The sequence below is a fragment of the Aspergillus versicolor genome, assembly GCF_001890125.1.
Source record: "Aspergillus versicolor CBS 583.65 unplaced genomic scaffold ASPVEscaffold_2, whole genome shotgun sequence".
Lineage (NCBI taxonomy): Eukaryota > Fungi > Ascomycota > Eurotiomycetes > Eurotiales > Aspergillaceae > Aspergillus > Aspergillus versicolor.
The window spans coordinates 2695502-2716369 of record NW_024467525.1 but is presented as its reverse complement, the minus strand read 5'-3'; the positions used below and the strand labels follow the sequence as shown (position 1 = coordinate 2716369).

Sequence of the window (20868 nt, the reverse complement as noted above, 5' to 3'; positions counted from 1 at the left end):
AGTCTGGTCCAAGTGCAGCACCAGCTGAGCCATTGTCTGTATTGTTAAAGCTGACGGGTGAATAATACTGTCAGTTCTCATATAACTCGCGGAAAATATCGCCTGGACTGGAATTAGTGTTTAATACTTCTCTAGAGATAAATAGCCTTGAGATGACGACTTTTGAACTACCCAGAGGATAGACCTGTAGCTGAGGAGGAAGCTTCCAAAGCCGTCAATAGTATAGTATAGCAGTGAAATATCCCAAACATTACCTACAAGCCATGGAGGTCATAAATAGTATTCTCATAAACTGGCCACTAAACAGGTCTTTCTATAAGGAGCTATCACGAATCAGATTCGTACCGGACAAATTGTTGAACTTGCCAGTATATAGCACAATGCTACGATAGGGAATTATTAATCGAGACAGCCTGTTTTATCTTTATTATAATATCTTATCTATAGTATGAATTCAGAAGACTAGTTAACGCCAATTGAAGAGAAGGCAGATTGGGATCACTGTGTCTTCTGTGCCTTCGCCTTGTTCTCTCTCCGGCGCTTCAGGGCATCCGGGGTGTATTCGGTGTCAAGGAGGTAGTCCCACCAGCGGAAGCTGCTTGCGTAGTTCCCAATGAATTTCTCATGGTGGAGGTCGTGATGATCAGCACCAGCCCAGAAGGGCAAGAAATGGTGAAGACTCCAGGGAAATTCGTAGCCACTGTGGGCATCGATAGCCTGGAACAAGCGCAACACAATCCAGACATACATCGTGAGAATATGCAGGTTACCGGTGACAGCACACCAGAGGATCGGGCAGCTGACGGTCCCGAAGCCGAGAATCATCACTTCAATAGGAGAGGCATATTCGGCGGCTAAGCCAAATGGTGCGGAATATTGATGGTGGATTTTGTGGATGGCCTTGTAGAGGGGACCCCAGTGAAGAGCTCGGTGGAAGAAATAGTGCCAGGCGTCCTCCATCACGAAGAAGATTGCAATCTGATATGCCATGGTCCAGGGAGACGGGAAGGGAATCGATGTTGATAGACCGCAGAACTGGGCCAATGGATGGAAAAGCCTAGAGCCGTTAATACTCTATCGGTCTCAAACGTCAAGTAGAAGCATACCATATTTGAGGAAGTTCGACGGTAAAGTGGCTCAGAAGCACAAACTTGGCGCAGTCCCATTGCTCGCGTATTGAAGGTACTTTGTTCTGAAGCAGAATGTTAGTTTGGATGGCTGGAATGGAGTTTGTTAGGCTTGACTTACACTTTGAATCTTGTATCCGTTGAAGCAGCCCGATATATCGATCAAGACCCACGGAAGAGAGCGGCCGAAGTATAACAGCTCGTGGATGGCGAAGGACATGATGCCGGTGGCCAGGACATCATTCTGCATCCAGGCATACCAAGCAACCCACAGTCTCTCAGGCACGCTCAGGTGGGCATTGGAATTGGTGATTTCCTGATATTGGCCCCAATAGGTGGGGGGGAGCACGGTAGAGTTCCTAGGAGGGTCAATATGCGACAATTCAACCAGGGGAGAGCGGAGACAGACATTGTGGTATAAGGTCTTGGATAAGAGAAGAAAGAGAAAAGAGAGAGTACGAAGATATATTCCTGTTAAATCAGGATCATATATTCCCCTTAATCAGTCTATTAAATCAGCCAACCACAGGCAGCCAAATGCGCATTATCCGGCTTGGTGGGGCTCGGATGGCCGTCCCCGTCTGTGGCCTGACTCTGCTGCCAGTGTACTGTGGCAAGAGCGTTATCTATTTTACTCTTGTTGAACTGACTAAGAACACTCAGTTCTCATAACTCGCGGAATTATCGCCCGGCTGGTATTGTGTTTGATACTTCCGGGGTAAACAGCCGGTGGAAAAGTCCAGAATGGCCTCTTCACGATCGGGCTGGACTTACTCTAATCTGACATGTCAAGCTATTTAAATTAAGCAAGATTTTTATTCCTATTTTTCCAATTGTTTCAGCGTTGCTTTGCGATCACAACTCCCTGAAACAGTGGCTTCCACATGTTCATTTCGCCGATCATCCTCAACATTCAAGTTAAATAGTAGACAGTGAAACATTCTTCAAATTACCTGCAAGTCGTTGAAGTCACTAATAGTATTCTCCCAATTAGCCCACTGAAACAGGTCTATCTGTCTCAGCGCTGTTGTTGTCGCAAGGTGAGACACTGGATGGCAAACATGTTTGAACTACGGTGTACAATGGTCGAACTGTTCGCGAGTATTACCACGAATGGCAGCGTTGACTCTGAACAGACCATGTGTTTCTGTATACAGCCAATTAATGAGGCCAACATTATATCTCTTATCCAGTCGTGCCCAGACAGAACGTCTATATAAACCTGATCTTGCTGTAGTCCTCTAACCAACAGTTTCAATCTCCCAAATTACTACTTTACCATTTTATTATTACTACTCCAACAATGAAGTGTACTCTCATCTCCCTCCTCGCCGTCCTAGGCCCTGCTCTCGCCAGCCCAACCCCCCTCGCCCGCGACCTCAACACCATCAAGAGCGTCCTCAGCGACATCCAAACGCAAGTCACCTCGCTCAACACAGCCATCACAGCAAAGCCCCTCAAGGCTGATCCAGTAATCACCCAATCCAACAACCTCGTCAACACAATCAACAAGGGCGCCAGCACCGTCAACGCCCAGGACAGCCTCAACCAGATAGACGCGCTGGGTCTCGTCTCACCCACGCAGGACCTCGCCGACGACACCGACAAGACCATCGAGAGCCTGATCAGCATCAAGCCGGACGTTCTGAAGATGGGCGAGGGCTGCACGACCCTCACGGCACTGAATAAGCAGCACAAGGCTGCTACGGATTTGAGTTCGGCGATTGTGGCTAAAGTGCCTGAGGCGCTGGGGAGTACGGCCGAGAAGCTCTCTGGGAAGATCTCTGCGTCGATTAAGAAGGGTGTGGGTGTGTATAAGGGTTCTTGTGATGAGGAGGCTTAGTTAGGAATTGAATGCTGAGGAGACTGGATGTTATTAGGCGACATAGTCGAGCTGGCTGGACTATGTACTGTCGCTATTAGATGTATCATACTCGACTTGGACAATATATCATGCAAACTGGCCCTTTCGTAACTGTAAACACTGTGAAGTGTTGAAACACATTATTAGCACATATAGATTGATACTACATCCTATAATCTACTGCATGGCGATAGATCAGCATATACCAAGGATTATTAACTGTGATCTGCGATCATGCGGGGACCAGGATCAGGATCAGGGATTCTGACCACATCCTGGTTCTCGAGCGAAAGCATCGTCCTGTTTGTTCTGGAAGAAAAGAATAAAGAAAGAAATGCGATCCAAGAAAGAGGTTATCGCGAAAATGCCAAGGACAGTCTGGATAGACCAGAGTAAGCAGAGAAGCGCTTACTGTACAGTGCCTGTATAGTGTACTGCTGACATATTGATACGGGTAAGTATCCGATGGTTATTTTAATTCATCCGATCGATTGGTAATCTTTAATATATAGTTATATATATAGAGTTAGTTACTCAACAGCTGAACTAGATAACCCACCAACCATGCCAAAGATCTTCCTGACTGGAGCTGTACGTATTACTCAAATGATATAATCAATACTAATATTAATATAGAGCGGCTACGTTGGAGGCGACGTCCTCCACGCCCTGCTATCCGCCCACCCCGACTGGGAGAGCAGCATCACCCTCCTCCTGCGCAACAAGTCCTACGAAGCTGCATTTAAGTCTGCATACCCCAGCATAAACCTGTTCTTCGCCAGCCTCGATGACGTTTCCGCGATCGCAGACGAAGTCTCGAAACACGAACTCGTGCTGCACTTCGCCCTCAGCGCCGACCACCTCCCCTCTGCAGAGGCCATCGTCGCAGGACTGAACAAGAGAGGAGGGGGCTTCTATATCCATACCAGCGGGACAGACGTCCTTCTAGACCCTCGCGAAGAACGACCAACCGGGCAGGTCAAAGTCATCGACGACTGGGATGGGATCGGGGTGGTTACATCCCTACCCGGTATATCCCTACACCCCTTCTACACCACCCCTAGCTAAATTGTGATAGACGACGCACCCCATCGCAACGTCGACAAGTTCGTCCTCGCCTCAGGCTCCGACACCCTGAAGACAGCAATCATCTGCCCGTCCACCGTCTACGGCACCGGACGCGGCCTCATCTCCCAACGCTCCGACCAGATCCCCAACCTCGCAAAACTCATCCTCGAGCAGAAGCAAGGGCTGCAGTTCGCAGACGGCCAGAGCTTCTGGAACAGCGTCCACGTGTACGATCTGGCACGGCTGTACGTGCGCGTTGTCGACGATGCGATCGGTGAGTCTCCTCCCTCTGCAAGGGAATTCAGCAGTCAGGCTTGGAATCGCGAGGGGTACTACCTCGTCGAGAGCGGGCGGTATTTCTGGGGCGAGATCGCGCGGCGCATCACAAGCGAGGCGTACCGGCTTGGGCTGCTGCCCACGGATCAAGTGGCCGTGGTGGATGGTGTGCTGGGGAGGGATGTGCTGGCGCCTGCTGGGCGACCCGTGGACAATTATGCGGTTGAGGCGAAGACGGTTCGGGCGCGCAGACTCCGAGGCTGGCAGGCTGTCGAGGGCAGTCTACAGGATGAGATCCCGGCGATTGTGAGGGCCGAAGCGGTGCGCTTGGGCTTGAAAAGAGACGGTGAGGGCGAGGGGGGGAGGTAGGGGGTTGTATTTGCATGATATCAGCCAAGGGCGCTCCATGCCTGCCCAACCAAAACAACTGCACGCTGCAGTGTCATTGGCTGGGCCTTCCAGGGCCAAGTGCCTGTTATTGGAGGACCAAGTACTCAGGAATGCAAGTCGCTTTGTTGACTGAAAATTGGCGGCGCACTGAAAATTGGCGTCCCGCGTGCCAGCCGTTGGCTCTTCGCCAACTCTGTAGTCCTTCTTTTCCTTTACTCCATGAGCCAATAACGTAGTGCAAACTAGTCTTCACGAGACAGTCTCACCCGATGGATATCCTCCGCAGAATCCCCGAGTCCCCAGGGTAGCCCTAACCCCGACAGGAAAGAGAACCGGCAAATCTCGCACAAGGAATCGCATGATCGGAGCATCCCCGCAAGCAATCTGCCCTATCGCAGCCCAAGCAGGGATCTCCGCTCTAGCCGCATGCCCGGCTCGGTCTGTAATCTGTATCGCTTGCAGGGGTGTGTGGTGGGCAGCCTCACCCTGTGGCACCGGCATCGGCACGGAGGAAACACATTCTTTGTCCCCTTCCAGCAATGTGGAAATATGGAAAATGGAAAATGAAAATGTCTCAGCGTAATCTTACGGATCTTTGCTTGTTCCTGGGCGTGTGCCAGTAACGGGCGCACTTTTCTCCTCATGATCGACAGGGAGGCTTTTTTGTCTGCTCGCCACACGACCCAGGGCGCTGACTGCCGACCACCACGCGGGGTCCACGCGCTAGATGGCCAAGAGTCATTGTCCGTCAATCATAGCGCCTGCAGACACGCTAGGCTGTGATTTAGATGTATGCGAATACTACTGCAGTGCGGGGGCGGGCTTGGATAGGAAGGTGTCTCGTGTCTTGTGCTGGTTCTCACCGGTCTATACCGCCTGGGTCTCCTCTGGGCAATCCGACAAGCAGACAAGAATGCTTGCCTAGAGCCCACTCTGCCTCGGCGGAGCCGACAATTTTAACACAATAAAGAAAAGCTCCAGGTGTGGGGGTGCAGGAGGGTATAAAGAGCGGACATGTAGCCGGTCACTGCCTGATGTGACTTGTAAGAACGAGACGGAAGACCCCCGAGGAATGCCACACAATGCCTCCTCTTGCTAGAGCCGTCTTCCTCTCGCTGGCCGTGGCCGGCCTCGCCGCTGCTGCCACTCCATACGCCCTCCAGACTCCGCCGTTGACCACGGACTGGACCGAGGAGGTCGGCACAAACCCCTGGCCGGAGTATCCCCGGCCTCAGATGCAGCGGTCGCTGTGGAAGAATCTGAACGGCGTGTGGGAGTATCGGAATGCAGGGGGTCCTGGCGCGGTGGATACACCGCCGTTCGGACAATCCCTCGACACTGAGGTCCTGGTGCCGTCGTGTCTGGAGAGTGGTCTTTCGGGTATGACCCTACCAGTACAGTATCTAGACTCTGTCTAACTAGAGCAGGCCTGCAAGGAAACGCAAACAGCACAGTCTACTCATGGCTGTCCACCAACTTCACCGTCCCGAAGGACTGGGACGGGGACAGCGTGCTGCTCAACTTTGGAGCAGTGGACAATGAGGCCACGGTGTTTGTCAACGGCCAGGAGGCTGCCTTCCACCGCGGAGGATACTTCGAGTTCACCGTTGATGTGACCAAGTATATCAACTTTGACGCCGCCAATGAGCTGTACGTACCTACTCCATATGTGTTTGTACATGTTTTAACATGACAGGCTGGTCTTTGTTTACGACCCTACAGACGCCCAGGGCACCATGGTCCCTGTGGGCAAGCAGACGCTGAACCCCTCGCACATCTTCTACACTCCGTGCAGCGGTATCTGGCAGAGCGTCTGGCTCGAATCCGCGCCAGCAGAGCGCATTTCACGTCTAGACGTCGCTGCCGACATGGACGGCGAGGGTGCGTTCTCTTTCCATTCTACCCAATTAGTCTACTATCTAACAATCTCAGTCACCGTAACGGTCCACAGCGAGACCGGCAAAGACGCCTCCGTAGACATCAAAGTCCTCAATGGAGACGAGGAAATCGCCTCTCACACAGGGACCGCAAACCAGCAGTTCACATTCACCGTCGACGACGTCAAGGTCTGGTCTCCCGACACGCCAAACCTGTACAACCTCACCGTGACCCTGGGCAAGGACACGGTGTCGAGCTACACTGGTTTCCGCACCGTCTCCAGAGGCAATGTTAATGGGGTCGAGCGCCCTCTGCTCAACGGCGAGTTCACATTCGTCTTTGGCACGCTGGACCAGGGCTACTGGCCTGATGGGCTGCATATGCCTCCGACTCGCGAGGCAATGGTTTACGACCTCAAGGTTCTCAAGGACCTGGGGTTCAACATGGTTCGGAAGCATGTATGTTCCTTGATATCTGATGGTGCTCAATGGATACTAATGGCATACCAGATCAAAATCGAGCCCGGCCTCTTCTACCGCGCCGCTGACGAGCTCGGACTCCTCGTCATCCAGGACATGCCGTCTATGCCGCAGCGGCAGCCCGACGCGGCACAGCAGGCGGAGTTTGGCCGCCAGCTCGAGCTCATGATCAACCAGCTCAAGAGCCACCCTAGCATCTTCTCCTGGGTACGTCTCTATTAGAAACATACTCCCATTCTCTAACACATGCCAGGTAATCTACAACGAAGGCTGGGGCCAGCTCGACAACGGCGAACCTGAATACGGCCTCACAGAGCGAGTCAGAAACCTTGACCCAACCCGTCTGATCAACGCTGTGACGGGATGGTACGACCACGGCGCGGGCGACTTTAGTGTATGTCTAGTTCCCCCTCTAAGTAAAACCTGTCGAGTCCCGTCTATAAGTACGGAGACGGGTCGGATGTTTCAGATACTGACCGTTGCAGGATAACCACCACTACGCCAACGCGCAATGCGGGACGCCATACTGGTCCTCGCTGTCCAGCCCCTACGATCCCAAGCGCATTGCGCTGCAGGGTGAATTCGGGGGGATTGGGCATAACGTGTCTATTGAGCAGTACGTCCCCCCGCCATCCCCCTCAAGAAAAGAAGTAATGTAAATACTAATGCTGATTAAACAGCCTCTGGAACGTCCAGCAAGCCATCGACAGTATCCCAGAGACATATGAAATCGACGAAACGCTCGAAGTCTGGAACTACCGCAGTCGGTTCCTTCTTAGTGAGCTGCGCGAGCAGATCCAGAGGTTCGCGTGCAGCGGCGCCGTCTGGACGCAGACGACGGATGTAGAGGGTGAAGTTAACGGGCTGATTACTTATGACCGTCGGGTCAAGAGGGTGGATGAGAAGCAGTGGAGGGATGATATTGAGAGCTTGTATAGCGCTGCTCGGGGAAGGGCTTAGAAGTGGTATGGGGGGTATCTTGCCATCTTTGGCCTTTTCTTCGATATTTTGTTGCTTTGATGTGGATATTTGAGACTTCTTTATGAATTTATTATTTTTACTGGACCTTTAGCTCAGAGGGCTGATATTATCATATTGTGTAGTTGTGACTGCTTGTATGGAGTGGCTGTCCGTATATCACACTGGGAAAGCCACAAGAGACAAGCATTAATGGTCTTGTAAAAATCATATTTACCATCGCCACTAATTCCTAATAGAGGTCTAGCCAAGTGAGATCATAGTTGGGCCAGTTTCGATCCTCTATGCATGTATGCTATCAAAGGTCCGTCCCTAGAGCAACCTCTCTCGTCGTATCCCAATCACTCTGCAGCCTCCCCATCTTCGCCTCAATCCGCTCAACACAGTCCGGTCCCAGCGGTAGTCTCAATATCTTCCCCTTCAACCCCCCAGCCTGCCCTGTCCCCGTCACAACCTCAAACACCCTCCTAACCGCCTTGACCGGATCACCTCGTTGCTTCCCCTGCGCAGCGTCAAACTTCCCCAACACAGTCTCAACAATCCCGCCCTTATACGGCTCCGAAAGCGACGTCTCGGTAGGCTGCGCCGCGGATAGGAAATTCGTCCGGAACGCACCCGGTTCAACGATCAAGACGGAGATATCGAATGCGGCGACTTCACGAGATAGAGCCTCGGATAGTCCCTCGAGCGCGAACTTGGATGCCGCGTACAGACCGCATGTTGGCTGTGCATCCTGGCCTGCTATACTGCTGATATTGACAATGGTGGTATTCCCGCGGGACCGGAGGGTCGGCAGAAACGCCTTGATCAGTCGGAATGGACCGAAGAAATTCGTCTCCATTTGCAGTTTTACTTCTTCCTCTCTGTTCTGGTCAGCACTGCATTCTCTTCCATACAAATTCCTCAGGTAGATTTTAGGTGGGGCGTACTTCATATCCTCCACGGCCCCAAGAAGGGAATATCCCGCATTGTTAACAAGAACGTCAATCCCGCCATAGATTGCGTTCGCCTGCTCCACGACTCCGGGGATACTCTCGGCCTTTGTGACGTCCAGTTCGAGGACCTCGCCGCCCTTGGCCTTGATTGCCGATACGGCAGCGGATGCTCTGCTTGCGTTCCGCACCGTCCCTATGACCTTGTGGCCGGATTCTAGGGCGAGTAGGGCCAGGTCCAGCCCGAATCCGGAGGATGCGCCGGTGATGAACCAAATTGACATTTTGCCGATTATTGTTATAACTGGGTTGGTTAGTTAATGGAGGCAGCCACGGTTTATATACTAGGGCATACTCGGGTGCGAAGCGGAAGTAGGAGTTAGTGGGGAGTTAAAGAGCTCGTAAATTGTGCGGAAATATGCCGATTATCTCCGTGCCATTCATGACTTCATGGACTGCGTATGCGTATTTGGTGCGTGGCTTTTGAAGGCACATGGTGTTTGTCTTGTTGTTTGTATAACGGCACAAAGTCATTGGATGGATTGTCTGCAGTTCCGGCCCGCCTTGCCCCGCCCTTTTATTCCACTGCATAAAGATGTTATATACACGCACCATAACCATAACTCGACGAGGACCATCATTCAAACAAACAAGGCTGTGCTTAGTATAGAAAATATTTGGTCATCTTATCATCACCTGACAATTCTCTGGTGTTTCTTACTGCAAGCCAGTCCAAGAACCCACCAGCCACTGCCTTAATTGCGTGGCTGCTCTGAGGCGCAGCTGGATGAGTCAACAGGACTCGTATCATAGAATTAGCCTTGAATGGCTGTCAACTGGGTTGCTTGTTATTGGCTGTGACTTTATACATAGCCTCACAACCACGACAGACTGCGATCGTCCATAATGATTCAATGGGCGGCTATACGAGCCACCTCATTAATAAAGTACAGCAGACCCAGAGGCATCCGTAAACACTATCAAGCAAACATCACTTACAACTAGATACTACTCCATGGCTGAAGTGTCTATTCAAACCCCATTCTCGCGCGACCCAGCTCAACGGTTACGCCAGAGGCCCAAGCACCGCAACCACAACCACAAGTACATCCAAAAGCCTAACCTGAGCAAACCCAAATCCTCATTTCTTGACCACCTCTTCGCGCTCCCAGGGGAACTCCGCCTAGAAATCCACCGCCAAATCCTCGTCCGGCCATGCAAATACAACCTCCGCCACAAGGACACCTGCGACGGCCACGCCTTCATCACCAGCCACTCATACACATTCCGCAACACACAGACAGTCCTACGCTGCGCAAACTGCCGCCCAGAACCATGGGGCCACTGCCACATGCACCGAACATCCGATAGCCCAGCGCGCAGCCAGTGGGCGCGTCCCAAGACGAACCCTTACTTCTGCGACGACTGCTACCCAGACATGCAGCTCTGGTTTGGGCATGAGAGGAGCCCCGTTCTAACGGGTGTGAATTGTCTCTGTGCGCGCCACGACGGACTCGGTTGGTTACTCGCGAACCGAAGGATATATGAAGAAGCGTCTCCCCTTTTCTGGAAGGAGAATACCTTTGCCTTTGAACGTGGGCGGGTGCTATCTGAGTTCTTGGAGGAGATTCCTAGTGAGAAGCGGGCGATGATTAGGTCGATTAGCTTTCGTGCGCCGGTAACCACCTTCATGGAGATTGAGGAGCTGGGGCCGTGCTGGGCGCTTCTACAGCGCTGTACTGGACTGAGGGAGTTGGAGCTGGATTCTAAATTTCTGAACTGGCTTGATTCTGTGCGGCCGTTGAATGGACTTTGTATTCCTGGTGTCAGTGTACGGTTTGTCCAGATTGGGCCAGTGGATAATTACGACGTGCACTACAGGAAGCAGGTTCAGCTACGGTGTATTTGGCCGTTGGCCTCGAATCTTGATGCATATTCAGACCAATTGGGTGATACGCTGTTGGCCAGTATGAAGGGAGAGGCTTGTGATGAGGAATACCTTCGACGGTTATTCTTTGAGCGCAAGAGGTTGAGAACTGCTGGGTGATGTTGATATTGAAGATCTAGACAAGTATCGTTCTATTAACTTAATATTACACAAACTTAGTATTATAGGAATGCCAACTCTCATAATGGCCTTTTCTACACTTTCTTGCAGGACAACAGGACTCGCATTTATAATATTCATAATGGTCGCTCAATAGAGACGTGGATTAACTTCACCAGCCTCGTTCTTATCCTTCGGTAAATGGCCAATTTCCAAGGCGTAGGCTGTACCGTACATTCTACTGTCACGACGCATAGTTGCAGGAATCTCATACCAGTAGTCCCGATCAGATAGAATGGGAAAGTGCTTTAGTTATTATCTTCTGTGCTTTCATGTAGACCTCTTCCTAGGCATATTAATACGACACCAAGCCTGCACCTCAATTTGTCATAACCATACCCCAGATCTCAAAGCGACCATTCCAGAAATTGATAATGCTGAATAGATTCATGTACCCCAACTTCTAGAAACAGAAATTCCGTGGACGCGACTAGAACAGCCTCGGAGGACATGTGAGCCGATCAACTCGCTAATACGAGACGAGCCGCCATTTGGAGACGCCAAAGTTATTTCATATTAAGGTTTCTACCGTTGATTTCCATTTTTGCCTCTTAAGGGAAAGATCCCGCACGGACCCCGATCTTCTTTGCACCAGGAACTGAGTACGCGATGCGTTGTCATTGGAGTTTTGGTTTCGGACCGTCGGTCGTTGTCCGCAGCAGACTATCAGTGAGCGCACGCAAGGCCCCGGGGCCATTCCGGGAGGGGTTCCGAAATCCTGTTACCGAGGGTTCGTGATCCTGTTTGTTTTCGTGGTGTGTGGTGATATGCAAGTTACTGCAGGTTCTGTGGTGCACGTCCTGCCTTGGATAGGAAGGATTGCGTAGGATCAGGTTCTGGTTAGCAAACACCCCCGCATTCACGATACCCCAGATATAATAATTATGTGGGTAGGAGGGACCGCTGTTACGCGTCGATCGGGACGAGTCATGGTCGAGCTCGGTCTAGGGTGCCTGGCGGAGACTGCAGAACGTGGCTGACACATGTCCTCCGCTACCGAGGGTCTTTAATTTGGTTTTTTCATGGTTAGGAATCAGGTCATTATCAGTAAATATGATTAGGTAGTGGTTGTGGTATCTTCCGCATGCTAGAATACAAAGACAATCGTAGTGAACCAGCACATCCGTAAGAAGGGAATCTCGGCCATTTCATCATGCTCCCTGCCAGGGGCTCATCAATTACTTGTGCGCCTCAACGGCGTGGAGGGAGATGTTTTAGCTGCTGTTGCAGCTTCTTGTTCCCCTCGACCATGTCCTCCAGCCAGTCCGCAGTCCGCATCAACACCTCCCTCTTCGTCGACCGTGAGCTGTTCTCCAGCCCCGGAACCATTCTGTAAAGCTCCTCATACATCTTATTCTGGTGCAGCCGTCGATTCCGCTCGGCGATGATATGCAGTAGTCTCCGTCGCCTCTTTCCTGTGATCTTTTGCATTCCTCCTCTGTTCAGCTCCGCCAGTTCGGGAGACTGCTCCTGGCTGTCTAGTGGGATCATCTCGGGCTCGAGCTCCGGCTCCGGCTCGGGTTCTATCTTGGGTGTTGGCGTCGGGATAGGTTGTGGTAACGGACGGATTCCGTATAAAGGAGCTGGCTCTCTGTCGAGCTGGACTTCTGGAGGGGGGCTTGGGTGGTAGCCGTTGGGCCCAAAGGATACGTCTGACCCCCACATCAGGTTGCTCTGGGGGACCGCGTAAGGACCCGTGTGTAGTAGCTTTTCGTCGTATCGTGGTTTATAGCCGGATCCGTCATCAACACTGATCAATACGTCGCTGACGACGCCGTTCACAAAGCAGTCGTATTCGTTAGTAACATGTTGTATAGAGTTGAGGATATGGTTTTGTGGAAAGTATGGAGCGAATGGGACAGCTGTGATCTGTTAGTTGGGCTTGTAAGTTGAGAGACAGCTTAGACAACGAACCTTGAGCACACCCTCCACTGGGGATCATATAATATTGTGGCGGTGGTGTGTAAGGTGCCTCTCCGTAGTCAGGGCTTTGTTCCGCAGCGTACTGGGACGAGTGTTGATAATCTGATTCCAAAGCAGAGGCCATGGCGACAGTATCCAGCCGGCACTTGCAGCTTGACTCGCGAGTAGTGGAGCAGGTATTTAAGGTATATTCAAGAGAGTGGGACAATTCTCACGTTTAATACCTTTGGGGGGGAACTGCGGCAATCACCAGGGTATATAAACTGACGTCAAAGAAGCAAAACAAGCCCACCAAAGGTTAAAGTGGAACAAGTTCCAAATTTTCCTCAGAGACAATCGACATGCCCAATCAGGAATTTTTCAGTATAAGAGGAGATTGGCCGTCTCAGATCATCCAGATAAAGGTCGAGTGCCTGCGATGCTCATTTAACTGAGTCCACCAGCGAATTTGCGGGGCAGAACGAGGCTCAGCCCTTTGAGGGCTCACAAAATATTCGATCTGACTCGAACCAGTCCAAAGAAGGAAAAAGTAGCAGCTCGATGATCGACGACGGAGTCAGGTCTCCTGTAACGAGGGGACTCGGGAGACACCTGCCAGATGCAAACGGGGACTTTTATGACCAAGGGAAAGCCTCATCGCGGAAACAGGGGGCATGTTTGAGATATTCGATCCCAGCGATCACCGTCCAATTCAATCTGCTTGCACCAAAAGGATCCACGCGATCCGCCAGCCGGATGTCCGCCGCCGTCTGGGCCCAGTCCTGCACGGGTCAGGAAATGCGGATTTGGAATCCACTGATGAGAGGGATTCACCTGAGCTGGCTGATCACTTCCGTTGCTTGTCAATTCTGGACTCTTGCAGCGGTCATTGGCCGGGGTATGCAAAGTGATGTCGGTCGATTCGGACGCAGTCCAGTGCTGGGAGAGCCAAGGCACCACCAACGTGCACTAAAATAAGCCGGCGGATTTCTGGGCCAATCGAGCTTGGGAAATTAAGTGGAGTTGGCGGTGGTGAGAGCTCTCCAGGATGTCTGGACCATCCCCTGCCAAACGCCTTTTTCCTCATTAGGAAGTGGTTGCGATGCAATCCGCGTATTCCCGTATATCCTCCAGACTCCCAACACAGCAGATCGCGGACATTGCGGGTGCGGAATAAGATGCCATAAAGTTTGTTCCTGCCAGTCACATCACGCTCCTTGGTTTTCTGCCTGTCTGCCCCTCCCATGAGTCCCAGATCGCCCTGTTTGCTGCAGGAGTTAGGGCTTCAGTCTTCAGGAGTCTCGTGTTCCGAATGCTGATCGACGACCGTTTGGTCAAGCCCTCTGGCGATGCGCTCATCTGGTCCATCCCAGCTCCACCGTTCGATCGGGATTGTCAGGCTCCAGGGCTAATCTATGCCCAGGGCCAGGGGAGGGCCAGTCCCCCAGATGGCGGCGCCCCTTTCCGAAATACTATTTCGGGATATTGCTCCGCCGAACAATTGGAATTTCTAGCCCAAGCTTCACTTGATGTTCGTGTTCGCAGCGCATCTTCAAATTAAGCTCAGCAATTTATCGAGTCGTTGAGTCTGGGGGAACACTCTTCACGGCCATGGTTCGCGACTCGCGAGTCATTCCCTTCGGCGGCTTTCCTTTTGGGGTTTTTATTTTGGCCTTCAGTTTCTCATCTCCGATGCTCATCGGATGACCTGCCTCATGCAAGATATTTTCAACAGTCTCAGTGGTTGGAGGGTCCTCTCAGTCGAGACCTTGCCATCCCTGTGTCGATTGCCATCTCAACGTTCACCGGTTGCCACCCCGGATACGAGTTACGAACTCCAGCTGAAAATGATAATTCTATCAAATCAAGATAAACAAACAGTTTGTCTAGTTCCTGAATATCAGACAACGCCGGAATACCCCTCCATAATGTACCAAACCGAAAACCTGAACGACAAATGTTCACAGCATTAAGCAATAACAAACAGTCTGCACAACTGCTGAACTCATCACCTTTTGGCCCCCAAGCGAGAGCGGAGTAGATACATCCTGGAAAAAGCAATGTTGTTGTTCCAGACTCGTATCCGAACGGCTAAACCCCCGAATCTCCAGCAACATGTCAAACAACGAGCGTCGCGGACTCGTGGCAACTTGCCATGGCTAATTTTTTGACAGAATGACACATCGCAGCCATCTCATTTGCGATGATCCATTGATCCCTTGTTTCCAGGCAGAATAGCGATATTTTGGCAATAGTTCTGTCATGGATCGTCTTCTGGCCTTCTACCCGTCTAGCCTTCTATCCGGCTGATCTTAGGGTCTACCAATATTAGGATATGTGACTTGTAAAACTTCGTTCCTTCAAAGGTGAGTACTAACCTTGATCAGAAAGGAGTGGCAGGAGGCCAGAATTTTTGATGGGTGAGTGAGGGTGGGAAGGAACAAGCAACGCTCACGACAAACTTGCACCATCAAGATTGCGTACAGCATCAACCGGATGTGAAAAGGATTCTGTCCGATTATGTCCTTGTTGAGGGCGTGGTCAGTTGTTTACAAGTGCTGCTCTACTGAAATCTACGGTTCAATTGATACTACTTTTGTAAAATTCTTTGTGTACGAGGAACAGTTCTAGTAGATGATCCTGTCTATACACAGGATAATTACTTCCCATGCATGGAAACACAGGTCATTCGTATCCTAATATGGCGCATGAGGCAATACAAAGGATATCTAAACGCCAGTTATTTTTTTGTAGTTGATCAGTATTGCTATTGTGGAAGTACTTTCGGCCAGGAGGCACCACTCAGTGTTAGCTATCCCTTTGTATCGTTTATTATAAGCAATGTAGAAGCACAGCCAAATGTGACCACGTAATGATTATATGTGTTGAATGGTATTCCCCAATCTCGATATATATTGGTTATATATCAAATGTGCCAATATATATTTCGTCAATGGGTTGATGAGATCGCCAATTCATCATGGATAAGAATTATCCAATCGATAAAGGTCAGACCGAACGAAATATTTAGAATTTAGAACTTAGTACCCTTCGAAACAACGTGTACAATGTTATATATAATCACCACAACCCACAGGAAATAGGCCATATCCCAGTTGTCTATACAGGACGAGAATTGGACTGCGGCGGCAGCATAAAATATATGCTAAATTGGTGATCCTGATATTGGCTAGACGGGGTGATACCATCAGCTTTACTTGTAACTACAGATGTCTGTCTGCCACTTATGGTGTTGCAGAGCTCAGCCACGAGGTTAATTGTCAGGGTCTGACGATCGACGGAATTACTGGACCGTACCAATATTACGTACAACTCTTTGTTTTTTGATTGTCTGAACTGTAACTTACGTCACGTCGTGTATCAGAGGCTGCGTCATCTAGCCACTTATTGGCTCGGGAGGGGGAGCTCCCGGCTGGGCTCGCCAATTAAGAGCAAATTGCGGGAAAGTCTATACCCAAACAGGTGAAGTCAACCTTGGCGCCCCGCCTCGGGAACCAGTGGAATGCAGCGGCAGTCCCTGGCGGCCTGGCCTGAGGCTTTCCACGCGGACACCGCCACGATCCCTGAAAGACTCGAGGCGTCTGGCACCGTTGGCTGTCACCATCTCGCAGATTCTCACCATCGAACCTCGTCCCTATCCGACCCCTCTCCATCGCCTGGTGCGCCTCGCCATCCCGAACCGCGTCTGAAATTCGTCATGCGGGACTTGACTTCACCCTTTCACCGAATATTACCATGATACCGTTGTTCCTGAATCCAACACAGGCGTGAGTCTTGGGGGAGGGTCCCCGTTATCTTTCGTCCAGCGGAGCATGCGACCAGACCATGTCTGGAGACCGGCGACACAATTTGTATAACGTCTATTTGCACATCAAAGGTACGCCATTAGCATCTCCCTCATCCAGACAGAAACTGACTGCTCTCCTCTCCCTAGACCAATACTGGGCTGCCCGCGGCTCTCCTCAGAATGCCCGACCGGCCCATCCGACGGGATGGCGTCCCATCCCCCTACGCCCCACCTACCTCTCCTTCATCGCTTGTATTATGCTATGTTTGTTAGTAGTGCTTGAAGCTTTGCGACAATATAGTGAACGGACCGGAGGACTTCGTTTCTTTATGGATACCGATGACCTTTCCCATGTCGAATCGTTTGCCTACAACTATGTCCCCGTTATCATCGCCCTCGTCCTTGCTATACTATGGTCGTTCATTGATTTTGATGTGCTGCGCCTGGAGCCCTATTTTCAAATGTCTCGCCCAGATGGGTGCCCTGCGACGGTCTTGTTCATCAATTACAATTTCGGCCAGAGTTTTATCACGCCAATCACCTCTGCGAAACGTCGCCATTGGTTGGTATTGTCGGTCTCACTGGTTACGCTTCTCATTCGCATATTCCACCCTGCATTGGAGAGTTCTCTTCTCGAATTACGAGAAGTGACTACGATCTCGGAGGAATCAATGATGACCTGGTCTCAGCTTGTGGATCTGCCTGGCCAGGCACGCTGGTTTTCCGTGCAGGAAGATTCCGAAAGCAACAACTTCGACGTGTATTTTACGGACTCTGCGGACCTCCAACAGACTCGTTCAGGGGAATTTTCCGTCGCACCGGTCCAGATTCCTTCGGACGACCGCCGAGAAAGCACCGTATGGACACTCAACCAGACTATTTATTGGACCCAACTCGACTGCCAGGACCTATTCTCCGACGCCGACTTTCCAGTTTTCATGAACCGGTCGGAGGACGTGGGCCCTTGGCTATACTGGGATGTCGATAACGTACAGATTACCGGCCTGGGCGAGGAGTGCACCTTGGACTTTTCTTATGATAACGTTCTCTTTGAAAAGACCGATTATCTTCAAACCCGATATTGGGAACCGACCTGGTCCAACAATCCGTTCACCGATGCAGAGAAATCGTTCACTCCGGATGGATGTGATTCTATTGACCTTTACGGTGTTGTTTTGACCATCAATGCCTCCTCTTTTGGTTCCGACACCATCACCAATGCGGGAGATCGCCTCACATCGTCCGCCACTATGTTTGCTTGCAACATTGAATACTACCAGGGTGAAGCGGAGATCACGATGCACGCTAACAGTTCAATAACCAGCGCCAAGCTGTTCAATGAAACCATACGGGAACTTACCCAGGAGAAATTTAACATCGACGCGTTCCAAAGTTTTCTCGGCCATCGATCCATGTATACTAGCGATATCCTCTTCTTCGAAACCAACGAAACCACCAGAGACCGCATGGTAACCGAGCTACCCGTCATCAGCCAGTACGTCGGAGATCTCGACCCAGTTATTGTTTTGGACACATCCGAGGCCATGAACTTGGATGAATTCATGGCCAAAGTTACGAGGGGAGTGAAGCAAACATTTATTCTTACGATGACCCGCCTGTTCAATCCTGACGTTGCACCCTCAACCACCCCGGCGGTTCGTTCCACGCGGCAAGTCGCTCTTGCAGTAGTCTCAGTTGTTGCGCGCTGCGCCGAGGCCATTCTCGGAGTCGGCGTCGTTCTCACCCTCATCATGCTACGCTACTACCACAAGCGACCGAACATCCTCCAGAGTGACCCGGGTTCCATTGGAGCGATGTGCAGTATGCTGACCGACGTATTTGGTATGGGCAATGTTCTGGCCAACCCGCATTCCGGTTTCCATCAGTACTCGACACGCCAGATTCGTCGCCTTTTGGGTGACTGCCGGCTGAAATGGTACCACAGTCCACTCGGGAGTCGCCTTGAGATTGTGACCGTCGACGGCAATCCCGTGCAGTTGGACGATCAAATGCGAGTTCGGGCGGACCCGAGACCCCATTTCCTGATCATTCCGATCTTCGTCCTTGAATTCCTGCTCCTTGCCGCGGTGATTGTCCTGATGAGCCTGGCCGCATCCTCCCTCGCCAAGGACGGTGGCTTTCAACACTTGAACCAGTCGAGTTCGAGTTTCCTTCAAGTTGTGCTTTCCTTCCTCCCGTCCGTCGTTGCTTCAGCGGTTGGCGCGCTCTGCACGTCTATTCATCGGAATTTGAGCATTCTGGAACCATGGGTTCATCTCCAGCATGGTATGGCCACCGTGAGCAGTTCCTTGACCATGAATTATTCCTGTCAAAATCCGTGGACCGTTTTACCAAAAGCCGCCAAGAACCGCCATGTCCTACTCGTCTTGATCTCAATTGCTTGCATCTCCAACACAATACTGACCGCGGTTGCTGGTGGGCTGTTCACGCAGCAGTTAACCCAGTCAGAAACTGGGACAGACTCGCTGTATGCAAACTACAGTCATTCTGTGTTTTGCCAAGACGACTTTGCGGCGGACTTTACTGAATATGATCTGATCCAAACCAGCATTACCAGTGGGGTCCCGTTGCTTCCCTGGACAAGCACAAACCACTCATTCGCGCCTATTATGATCTACGATGGTGACCAGGAATCGTCCTACAGCGCAACGACGTTGGGAGTCGGAGCTGATCTCGATTGCTGGCCCTTGTCCATTCCCGAAAATATGATTCATCTTGAAGATGGCCCGTACTGGACCTACCATCCGTCGAAGCAGCCAGAGGAGGAGTGCAGGGTGAAAATGACACCGCCCCGTGACCAAAGCGATAGATATTCTCTGTCAATCAACTTCTACTCTCCGATTGCCACGGATGAAAACGACATCTGCCAAACATCTACGTTGCTGATCGTAGGACGGTGGAATTATACTGCGGCGTCTGGGGTTACCCCTAACAATACGGTCGCTTTGCAGTGTGAACCGGACATCACGTTGAGAAACTTCTCAATCACATTTGATTCCAAAGGCCAAATAACCGATAGTTTTGTCGTCCCTGGTACTGCGATAACATCCGGGCGGATGTACGACAATGCCACAATTAGTCTTGGCCAGTTCAATAAAGTCTTTGCTGCTATTCCACAAAGCTTCTTCGGACAGCAATCGGGTTCAGACACCGGCTATATTTCGTCTTACGATTGGGCTGGTTTTCTTGTGGCACTTCTCTATAAGCGGGATGTGTCACCCATTACGCACATTGACGCAGCCCATCTGACGAACCTTTCGCAAACTGTATACCAATGGGTGTACGGAACATACTTTTCGCTATGGCGGGATACCTATCTTTTGTCGCTCGACGAACCCATCCCAGCCGAAAACGCCACCGTTATATGGAGTGCATGGCGCATGGAGCCGTCAGTGTCGTCGCTTATCATTGCGATGACCATAATTGGGCTCGACACCGTGATTGTGTTGATTGTTTTCGGCACTCGTCGCGGTAGGTTCAAGGGGCCTCGAATTCCGCGCTCCATCGGGTCAGTGATCCCGTGGATTGCCAACAGCCAAATGATCCACGACTTTGACGGCACTTATGGCTGGACCAACAACCAGCGCCAGACGCATCTAGAACGACTGAAAAAGCGGTATGGATTCCGCCAGTTTCTGCGCGATGACAATGTGTGGAGGTACGCTGTGGATGAGGAGCCGCCGGTGGCTGCTACCAAGACAATAACAGCGGGTGAGGTAGCACCGGACTCGACGCCCGCAGCCGGAAAGCCACCAGACGAGATCGAGCTCACTGTTGTCGAGAATCGAGGCTCACCGATAGAGACGACGCCGCCGGAGGCGAGTCTTCCGGATACACCTCCTCCCGACTATTCCGCAGCACCTCCAGACGCACCAGCGCCTGAAACAAATGAGATTCGTGAGCAGGACTCGCGAACTACGTGACATGACGCCAACTGTATATAATAGAAATGTTTTACATAGCAAAACTTGGATAGTATTATTATTACGCACTCTAGTCCAACAGGTCCCCACCACAGCTGTTATCTGATTATCGTCC

The 20868-nt window shown here is 51.2% G+C and overlaps 8 protein-coding genes across 8 annotated transcripts; 5 read left to right on the top strand and 3 right to left on the bottom strand.

Annotated features, from left to right (window-relative positions):
• Window positions 1-272: 272 nt before the first annotated feature.
• On the bottom strand, window positions 273-1638 carry ASPVEDRAFT_186556 (sterol desaturase family protein). The gene is made up of 4 exons (XM_040808979.1): window positions 1537-1638; window positions 1249-1486; window positions 1107-1192; window positions 273-1057 (listed from the first exon to the last, which is right to left on the bottom strand). Coding segments are annotated over exons 1-4 (885 nt in total). The 5' UTR covers window positions 1539-1638; the 3' UTR covers window positions 273-498.
• A 644-nt stretch (window positions 1639-2282) lies between these two features.
• On the top strand, window positions 2283-3109 carry ASPVEDRAFT_38314 (cell wall mannoprotein 1 family protein). The gene has a single exon (XM_040811675.1). The coding sequence runs from the start codon at window positions 2431-2433 to the stop codon at window positions 2968-2970; it is 540 nt and encodes a 179-aa protein (XP_040664576.1). The 5' UTR covers window positions 2283-2430; the 3' UTR covers window positions 2971-3109.
• Window positions 3110-3555: 446 nt separating this feature from the next.
• ASPVEDRAFT_881884 (uncharacterized protein) lies at window positions 3556-4880 on the top strand (the record flags this gene model as incomplete). The annotated part of the gene is made up of 3 exons (XM_040818254.1): window positions 3556-3582; window positions 3628-4021; window positions 4070-4880. 3 exons carry the CDS (start codon window positions 3556-3558, stop codon window positions 4702-4704), a joined length of 1056 nt encoding a protein of 351 aa, XP_040664575.1. The 3' UTR covers window positions 4705-4880.
• A 660-nt stretch (window positions 4881-5540) lies between these two features.
• ASPVEDRAFT_38312 (putative hydrolase) lies at window positions 5541-8161 on the top strand. Its single transcript, XM_040811674.1, has 8 exons — window positions 5541-6105; window positions 6153-6375; window positions 6422-6606; window positions 6658-7061; window positions 7113-7289; window positions 7336-7476; window positions 7568-7698; window positions 7763-8161. The coding sequence occupies exons 1-8, from the start codon at window positions 5808-5810 to the stop codon at window positions 8040-8042; spliced, it is 1839 nt and encodes a 612-aa protein (XP_040664574.1). The 5' UTR covers window positions 5541-5807; the 3' UTR covers window positions 8043-8161.
• ASPVEDRAFT_38311 (putative short chain oxidoreductase/dehydrogenase) lies at window positions 8159-9336 on the bottom strand. Its single transcript, XM_040811673.1, has 2 exons — window positions 8990-9336; window positions 8159-8923 (listed from the first exon to the last, which is right to left on the bottom strand). The coding sequence occupies exons 1-2, from the start codon at window positions 9274-9276 to the stop codon at window positions 8359-8361; spliced, it is 852 nt and encodes a 283-aa protein (XP_040664573.1). The 5' UTR covers window positions 9277-9336; the 3' UTR covers window positions 8159-8358.
• A 583-nt stretch (window positions 9337-9919) lies between these two features.
• On the top strand, window positions 9920-11095 carry ASPVEDRAFT_38310 (uncharacterized protein). Its single transcript, XM_040811672.1, has one exon. It carries the CDS (start codon window positions 10008-10010, stop codon window positions 11037-11039), a length of 1032 nt encoding a protein of 343 aa, XP_040664572.1. The 5' UTR covers window positions 9920-10007; the 3' UTR covers window positions 11040-11095.
• Window positions 11096-12290: 1195 nt separating this feature from the next.
• ASPVEDRAFT_25659 (basic helix-loop-helix domain-containing protein) lies at window positions 12291-13146 on the bottom strand (the record flags this gene model as incomplete). Its single annotated transcript, XM_040809804.1, has 2 exons — window positions 12291-12961; window positions 13014-13146. The coding sequence occupies 2 exons, from the start codon at window positions 13144-13146 to the stop codon at window positions 12291-12293; spliced, it is 804 nt and encodes a 267-aa protein (XP_040664571.1).
• A 3701-nt stretch (window positions 13147-16847) lies between these two features.
• ASPVEDRAFT_80439 (DUF3433 domain-containing protein) lies at window positions 16848-20753 on the top strand (the record flags this gene model as incomplete). Its single annotated transcript, XM_040816862.1, has 2 exons — window positions 16848-16899; window positions 16957-20753. The coding sequence occupies 2 exons, from the start codon at window positions 16848-16850 to the stop codon at window positions 20751-20753; spliced, it is 3849 nt and encodes a 1282-aa protein (XP_040664570.1).
• Window positions 20754-20868: the final 115 nt, after the last annotated feature.